This window comes from Monodelphis domestica, chromosome X (genome assembly GCF_027887165.1).
Source record: "Monodelphis domestica isolate mMonDom1 chromosome X, mMonDom1.pri, whole genome shotgun sequence".
Lineage (NCBI taxonomy): Eukaryota > Metazoa > Chordata > Mammalia > Didelphimorphia > Didelphidae > Monodelphis > Monodelphis domestica.
Genome location: NC_077235.1, coordinates 1869853 through 1878266, shown reverse-complemented (window position 1 = coordinate 1878266; position 8414 = coordinate 1869853). Strand labels below are relative to the sequence as shown.

General features: G+C 57.0%; 1 protein-coding gene across 5 annotated transcripts in view; it reads right to left on the bottom strand.

Annotated features, from left to right (window-relative positions):
• The window catches only part of EDA (ectodysplasin A), a 168841-nt gene that overhangs the window by 9275 nt on the left and 151152 nt on the right, over positions 1–8414 (bottom strand). For 2 of the 5 annotated variants that reach the window (XR_008914402.1, XM_007507720.2), the window contains exons 4-7: positions 6097–6276; positions 5012–5046; positions 4437–4488; positions 1831–1961 (exon numbers count right to left, since the gene is read on the bottom strand). Coding sequence is in view for 4 of the 5 variants with exons in the window: in XM_007507720.2 (XP_007507782.2) it covers positions 1831–1961; positions 4437–4488; positions 5012–5046; positions 6097–6276 (398 nt within the window). In the remaining variant the exon portion in view is untranslated. The remainder of the gene's footprint in view (positions 1–1830; positions 1962–4436; positions 4489–5011; positions 5047–6096; positions 6277–8414) is intronic. The other 3 variants (XM_056808782.1, XM_056808783.1, XM_056808781.1) reach the window with 3 other exon arrangements.

Below are 8414 nucleotides of genomic sequence, written 5' to 3'. Positions count from 1 at the left end.
CTGGGGGGAGAGGGGACAAGGACCGGTGAGATGGGGCAGGGTTGTGCGGGCATCTCCCTGCAGGGATGACCAATCCCTGGCAGGCTGAGGGCTGCCCTGAGGCTTCTGAGGACCAGGCTGGGAGGGGGGGTAGGGCCAGGCTGGGCCTGGCCACCCCAAAGCTTCTGCAGGCCAGGCTAAAGCTGGGCTTGTACCAGGCTGGGCTGCCTCAAGGCTTTTGTAGGCCATGCCGCCAACACAGGCAGGGCAGTAGAGTGTTCCTGGTGTCCTCCCTTTCCCAGCTATGTGGCTTCTGGGCAGCCCAGAAGGTAGTTGCTTAGTGCAGTGGAAAATGTGCTGGTTGGAGGGCAAGGGACCAAAGTTCAAGTGCTGGCTTTGCCACTGACTTGCTGTATGAGCTTTGCGCCTCAGTTTCCCCATTTGCGAAATGATGAGGCTGAACTGCATAGGCTCCCAGGTCCCTTTTTTTCCAGCTCTGATGATTAGTAACATTGAAGAAGCCTATAAGCTTCATTTCACCCAAGCAAGCCCTGGGCAGTGGCCAAGCAGGGCTGGGCAGGAAGGAGGGGCACACGACGCTAGTCTGGGGTTTGGGCAGCCCCACGAGACCCTGGAGAGGTCCCTTGGATTGGCCTTGAGGACTGTCTCCCTGGTCCTGGCAGTATGTACCCAAGAGCAAGTTTTTCTGTTGATTTTAAGGAAGAGAAGTCAACTCAGAAAGGCAGCCGGGCAGAGGAAAGGTGGGCCCAGATACCCAGGGGGCTTTGGCTCAGGGTGAATCCTCTCTCTGCCCTTCCTTCTCCCTCCCTCTGGCCTGCTGTTCTGGCACAGTCGAGGCTGTAGGATGCTGGAGCAGAATCTAGTCACTTACTCCTTTGCCCAGCCTCAGGCCCTGAAAAAAGTGCACTTTGTGGCCAAGCGGCCACGCCACTGGCCATCCACTCTCTTCTGTGGGCCCGTGTGACAGAGAGCCATTCCATGGAGGCTGGCACCAGGCTGAGAGATTGGCCTGGGTGGCTTCAGTGCAGAGAACAGACCCAGGAGGGGAGTGGAGGGTGGGGCCAGGTGCAGTGAGACCCATTGCCTGAGGCTGCTACCAAGGGTGATCCTGGCTTGGATTAAGAGAGGCAGACAGAGATGGAGACAGAGACAGAGACAGAGAGAGGGAGAGAGACAAACCCATTGAGGAAAGGGGTAGAAAGGGGCCCTAATACCTCTGCCTGATCTATCCCGGCCCCTTGAGGGGCTTTCAGAGAGGCCTGGGCCAAGCTGGTAGGACAGGGAGACACGCTGGACAGTTTTCCTGGCCAGCACACATGCTTGTCTCTCTACCTCATGGGCATACTGAGGCAGTGCAGCTGAGTATCCACAAATGGGCTGTTTAGAGAAATATGTGGCATGAATATGTGATGATCCCCCTCCCACCCCAAGCCTGGGTGTCAGCTCTTGGACTTGGAGCTCCTTTTTCCAGGCAGCTCTTGCTGGGAGACCAGCCTCCATGCTAGGCCACTGGGCACGTGGGCACGCACAGATACACACACCGACGCTCCCCGGCTCTAGGAGAGGATGAAGCCAGTGGGCTGTGGGCAAGGGCGAGGGTGGCCCTCTGGGTATCCGGGGCTTGAAGGAGGGGCCCACGTGCCCACGTGTGGTGGCTGCTTTGGGGCCATCTCCAGCGATCACCGAGAGTCTCTTCTCTTTAGTTCCTCCCTCCCCAGCCCCAGCTGTGGGCCCTGGAAGCCCAAGGGTGGCTCCACAGTGCCCCTCTGTGGTTGGTGTGGATCTGCATCCTGCATGTAGGAAAGGAGTGGGGCCGAAGACCGTACTCACTTCTACCTGACTATAGATGAAGTAGGTGCCGTCCACCAGTACCTCCAGCTCCCCACTGCGGGGGTGCAGTTTAAACACCTTGGGGTTCATGGTGATGCGGGACCAGTCATTGAGCACTCCACCTGAAAGATCTCAGTATGAGAGAACGGCAGTCACTCAGTACATGTCAGAGAAATAGCAGTCCCAGAACCCCCGGCCCCCCTCCCAAAGAGCAAGACAGGGCCTGGCCCGGCCCGGCCCAGCCCAGCCCAGCCCAGCCCTAGAAACGCCGGAAGGGCAGCAGGCAGGGCCTTTGTGGCCCCTTCAGAGATAGCCCTTATTTGGGGGCTTTCCAAGGGGCACGAGGGGAAGATGAGTCCTTGGCCATATTCTCAGTCTCTAAGACTTAGCATTGGACTCTGAGGCGGAGGACACGGAGCCACATTCCCACTATGCCACCACCGAGGAGCTCAGTGACACTGGGCAGGCCCAGGCCATTCCCCTCTGGGGCCTTGAGTTTCTTTGCTTCTAAAATACAGGGGTGGGAAGTTTCCTGCTTGAGGATTCTGTTACTTTTGTGCCTTCCTGAGAGGGATCTGGGTCCTGCGTCTTCCTTATCCTGGGTGTGTGTGCACGCACTTCCATGTGTTCCTAGATCTAGAACCTGCTGTGGTCCTAGAGATCACCTAGTCTGATTTCTAACCCTGTCATCCCCATTTTATAGATGAGGAAAGTGAGGCCTGTAGAACTGCGTGTCTTGTTTAGGGTTAGCCTTTAACCTGGCGATGGTCCTCTCTTTGGGCTCTCCTGAGCCTGCTGGTCAGATGCAATGTGTGAAGCCCTCCCTGAGTGATCCCTGTCTGGCCTTGCAGTCTAAGGGGAAGCCCAGCTGATCACACAGAGACAGAGGACAGCCAGAAGCCGCTGTGCAAACACCTCTCAGTAGCTTGATCAGAAAGGCGCCCATGGGGAAGGCACAGCACGCCACACTCCCATTAACTGGGCTGGGCAGTCCTGGGCACACCAGCTCTCCTTTCACAGCTCCATCTGTTACCACAGGCCACTCCTTAGTCTGTCTCCATTTTAGGCCATTTTCAGACTCATTTTAAGGCATTATTTTGTGTGTGCCACGCTAAGGAAAGTGTGTGTGGGGGGGCTGCTCTGTGGAGAAACCCCTTCCTCTGGCCCTCTTCTGCCAATGGGCTTGCGGAACTGTTGAGCCAACAGGCCCCCAATGAGCTCACTCAGGCCTGTTTCCGGGTGGCCCAGCTTGAAAGCCGCCAGCATTTCCTCAAACTTGCTGGCCTTCTCTATTCTTCAGATCCCCCAGGGGTTGCCCCTGCCCCTCTCCAGCTGCTATCATTTCAAGTAAGAACTGGGCAGATGGGAAAATCTCCAGATTGTACTCCCCAGGGGCATGAGAGCGAGCATGAAGCATCCTTTCCCAAAGCACATCCAGCCAAGCCACTCCCTGAGGATCGTGGGGAGAGGAATGTCTGTTCAGGGAGTAGTCTAGAGCTGGGAGAGTCTCCTTAGGGACTGAGGGTCAATTCCAAGGCCCAGAATGGGGCCTGGAGCAGAGTAGGCACGTACCACCTGCACAAGACTGCCTGGGGTTCCAATCTGGCCTCAGACACTCCCTAGCTGGGTGACCCTGGGCAAGTCATTTGACCCCCATTGCCTAACCCTTACCTACCATATTGACTCTAAGGTGGAAGGTGAGGGCTTAAAAATCGAGACTGCTTGGATACTCTGGGGGTTGGGGATCTGTCCATCTCTTCTCCACCATCCCTCCTCTCTGTCTCCCACCACCACCCCCATCTGCCTGGGGCCTGGCATCCAGGATGGAGGAAGGGCCCTTTGGCCTCTCCTCCAGTCTAGCAGTCTGTTCCTTCGGCTTTATTCCTCAGCCATGGAGAAATGAGGGATCAGGGCCAGGAAGAGGACCAACAGGCCGGCTAAGCTTCCACTGAGGGGTGACCGCCCAGCACTCCTTCAGGACAGACAGCCCTTTCCTGTCTGGGCCCAGGTGGCCGGCCAGCCTTGGCGCCACAGACAGATCTGCGCGCGCACACACACACACACACATATACACTCTCTCTCTCTCTCCTCTCTCTCTCTCTCTCTCTCTCTCTCTCTCTCTCTCTCTCTCTCTCTCTCTATTGTATCTCTATCCCCAGTGTTTGGTGCTGTGTCTGGCCTACAGTTGATGTTTAATAAATGCTCAGGACACACTCGGAGAAGCTTCCTTTGAACGAAAGGCCGGTTTTCCCCATCCCAGCCTGAGCTCCCTCCCATAGGTAAGGAGGCATCGTCCCCTTCCTGACTGCGTGAGCTTGCACAAGTCCCTTTACACTTGGAGCCTCGGGGTGGGGGTGAGGGCTAGTTTCTTCTGTCAGAATCTTTGTGCCCAGAATGGCATCTGCTCCAAGGACAGCGCCAAAGGCCAGTGTTTCCTTGAGCCCCGCTGTCCCGTGACCTGAAGGCCCTTCTGGCTTGAATAGCGCATGGCTCTCCATGCACAAATGTCTCTGGGAATTCCAGCCTAGCCTTCCCTTGCGCTGGGGTGGGGGGGACAGGGGTAGCTGTGCTGGGCTCAGCCACAGAGCTCCTCTTGTGATTCTTACCATTCTTCACTTGGATGGCAGAGCCTTGGCCTTGGAGATGCACCACAGCCGGCTGTGAGGGACAGAAGCAGGGAGAGCAGGCGTGAGGGCTGCTGGCCTGGCCTTCCACCCTTTCCTCTGGCCCAGGGTGTTGGTGGGGACGACCATACTTAGGAGGGGGCCCGGAAGAAGCTGACATGGGAATCAGGAAGCCTGGGGCAGCTGGGAAGAGATCTGCTTTGGGGAAGCCCAAGAACTCTGGAGAAGGGCTGGAGGCCTGCAAATGGGGCCGCCCTGACCTGCCCCACATGCCGAAGAGCGAGGGAAGGCACGCTGGTGCTGCTTGGAGATACTCTCACAACCTGCTGCTGCCCAATGGAGCAGCACAGTGGGCATGGCAGGTGGGACACTGGCACTGGAAACAGGAGGCTCTGGCTACTCTCTTGCTATATGACCTTAGGTAAGTCCCTTCCATTCTCTCATGTGGGAAGGAAAGGGAGGCAGGGGAACGGCCCTTCTGAGGGCCTGTTCAAGTGGAAGGCCAGAAAGTGAATGAGCCTAGGAGCATTCCCAGGTTTTGCCCTCCCCTGACTCACCTGGGTCTCCCGAGCTCCAGCCTTGTCAGCTGTACCTGTAAGAGAATGCCAGGGCTTCAGGGTGGTAGGAGGTGAGAGGCTATCACCAGCCTGCTTTTCATTCTTCCTGGCAGCAGCTACTTGGAGGGGAACTCCCCTGCCTCCCCACCCCCTTCCCTCCCTGCTTCTAGGCCTTAGGGATAAGGCTGAGAGGGAAGCCTGCCTTTTCCCAAGCTGGGCCCAATGGACACTCTGATAAGGAGACAAGGAGAGAGGTGCCTAGGAGTGTGTATGGGAATCCTCAGCCCTCAAAGTTCAGCTGATTCCTAGGACTAGGAGCCTTCATGGTCCTGCTTTTGTCAAGAGGAGCTGTGGGGTATGGCAGGAGAAGTCAGAGGGCCATTCTGTCACCTGCTAGCTGTATGACTTTGGATGAGTCACTGCCCACTTCTGGGCCTCAGTTTCCTCTACTGTACAATGATGTTACAACTTGCCTTGATTACCACTACTTATCCCTGTTTTGTGTTGTTCAACATTGTTGGCATCTGCCCTAAATGGGGAAAGTTGGGGAGAGAAGGATCTCCAAGAACCCAACCCAGAGTCTCCTATCAGCCTGACTTTGCCCCGTGGCCCCTTGGTCACCAGAGGAAGGGGCCCGGGGGTGACCTTGGGGGACACAGACTCTGGGCCTCGGCCTTGCTCCTTCTCCATTCACATCTCTGCTTCTGGGGGCTGGCCAGGAAGCCTAAATTCTCCTGGGCCCAAACCCTCCCGACAGTCTCCGATGCATCTACCAGCTCTGCCGCTCCCCTTTTAAGGTCCCCTCCAGCTTTAGGGAGAGCATCTCGGCCTCAAGGTCAGGAGTCCATTTCTCCCCTGGGAAGCCCCAGAAACCCTAGTAGCTCTTCATGTGGTTACACTGCAAAGAAGGCTTGTCTGTCACAGAGGGGCAACATGTAGAGGTGGCAGGAGGCCTCCTGGGAGATGTGCCCTTCCAGCCTGCAAGACTCACCTCAATCCTCCAAACTGACCAAAGGATGCTTCCTGAATCCCCACAGATTTGGAGGTACCTGGGCCATGGGGGGAGGGAAGACAGAGACACTCACCTGAGGGGCCTTGCAACCCAGGGAGACCTTGAGGCCCAGGGGGACCAGGAGGGCCAGGGGGTCCCATGACTGTCGTCCCAGGGATGCCTGGGATTCCTGGAATTCCTGGAGGTCCTTGGGGGCCTGGAGGCCCAGGGGGACCTGGTGGGCCATTTGGTCCAGGAGGGCCAGCCTTTTTTCCTGAGAAAACAAAACCGAAACAAGACTCAACGTCAGACCATCAAAATCCCAGGGCTGGACCCCCAAAGAGAAAACTCTGTCGATGCTGTCTTCCCCTCAGCCTCCCAGCCCCCAATCTGTTACTTCTCTTCTGGGGGCCTTTGAGGCACTGAAGGCACAGGACTCAGGGGCTCTGAGGGTCTTTGGCTGCTGGTCCTATGATTCCGGGAACTGACAGAAGTGAGAGACTGAGGCTCTGCTGCTCTCCTGAATTTGGCTTTCCTTAAGGAATCCCTGGATACTAAGCAGGGGCTCCCTTAGAAGAGAGCCCCAACTCCCTCAACAGTCCAGCTCCCCAGGGCTTCCTGGGGGTAGTCAATGCTCTGGCCCTGGAGTGGCTTTCCTGGGCCTTCCTTGGCTGGCACCTGTAGGGCCCTGGAAGCCTTGGCAGAGGCAGCCAATAGAAATAAGCGATGAAACAGAAATTCCCATAAGGTTTATATTTCCTTTGGAAAGAGGGTGACAGAGGCAAGGCAGGACAGGGGCCCAGAAGGAGTGAGGCCTAGGAAGAGGCTTGACAAAGGAGCATGAGAGCCAAGAAACTGGCCAGGGAGTCTGCTGATCTGGAATGGCAGCAGCCCCGGCATCCCGTCTGGAAAGCCCTCAGGGAGACGAAGAGGGGTCCACCTGCCCTCTGCTGTCCTTAGGCAGGCCTGGCAGGGATGCCAGAGGGTCACCACCCTGCGTGTGCAGGAGGGTCCAAGGCTGCCCGCTTTTCTAGGGGCTGAGGGAGCACTGCAAGCCTGGATATCTGTTCATGCGGCCTTCCAGTGTGTTTGCTCTGAACCCTTCCAGAACTGGCTCAGGCCCACCTTCTAAATGGCTTTGCTCCGGCCACACTAGGGCCATCTGGAGGAATGAAGGTACTCAGCTTAGAAAGGAAATCCCCTGGCAGGGCACACGAGAGCCATCTTCCAGTACCGGCAGGGCCTCGTTCTGCTTTGGCATTTTGCCATGCTGCCACAGGAAGGCCTGAACTCTTGGCCTCACAAGTGACCTGGTGAGGTCTTAGCAGAGAGGTCAGTATGATAGAGTGGGAACCCACTCTGGGCTGGAGGGCTGGGAGCCTCGCTTGGGGGCCAGCTCTCACCCCAGCTGGTGGATTTCTGCCAGCCTCACTTTCTTCTCTCCATCTCTAAAAGCAGTCGACTCCAGGAACTCCCCAGGCAGGCCTGTCCAGCTCCCCTGCCCTGAGTGGCACTGGGGTGTAAGCCGAAATGAAGGACCAAAGCGCCTGAGAGGGTGGTGCGCTGCCAGAAAGCAGGAAAGCAGCTCGGGCAAGGGTCCAGGAGAGGCGATGCAGGGACAATGGGAGGCCAGAGAAGAACAGGAGGCATACTGGGGCAGAAGCCTTAGCCTCTTGGCTACTGGGGCAGGGCTTGGACCTCTGGCGGGAACTTCTAAAGCAGAGGAAACTCCAGGAGCAATGAGGTGCCAAGGCCTGGCAATTCTGCTTCCCCCAAATCCATCCCTTTGTAAGTGGAGCCTTGAGGAAGCAGGAAGCAGATGAGGAGGGCCTTGGGGCCAGCAAGGGCAGGGCCACCTCTCATCTCATCAAGAACACATCACTGGTCCAGTGTGGTGGTGCCAATGGGGAACGGTTTCAGTAAGGCACTAAGCTTGACCAGGCTGCTCACCTGGGGCTTTCCCTCTACTTGGAAAAGGACTGGGCCCTGTTCTGCTTGGGCAGACAGCTAGGGGCCAGGAATGAAAGTTAGTGGAGAAATGGGCGCCGAGAGTTGTTCCCAAGGGCCCAGGTGTTTATGGGAGGTGCTGGGCTTGCCATCTCTGAAGGTCTTCATGCAGACTCTGGGAATGAACAGTTGCGATGCTTGTGGAGGGAATGGACTTGCAGGAACCATTGGGATTAGACGCCTCTGAGGTCCCTGCCCACTCTTGGCGTTCTGAGTTGCTAGGATGAGACGGCCTTCAAAGGGCCCTCTTTGGGCTGACATTCGATACCACTAAGGAGAGGAGGGAAAGTCTGGGAGGCTGAGAAGCAAGGGGAGGTTTGGGTCCCTAGGGGTGCACACCTGGTGCTCACTCTGAAAGCCAGCTCCCGTGCCAGCAAGAAGATCAGATTCCCTGAGAAGAAAAGG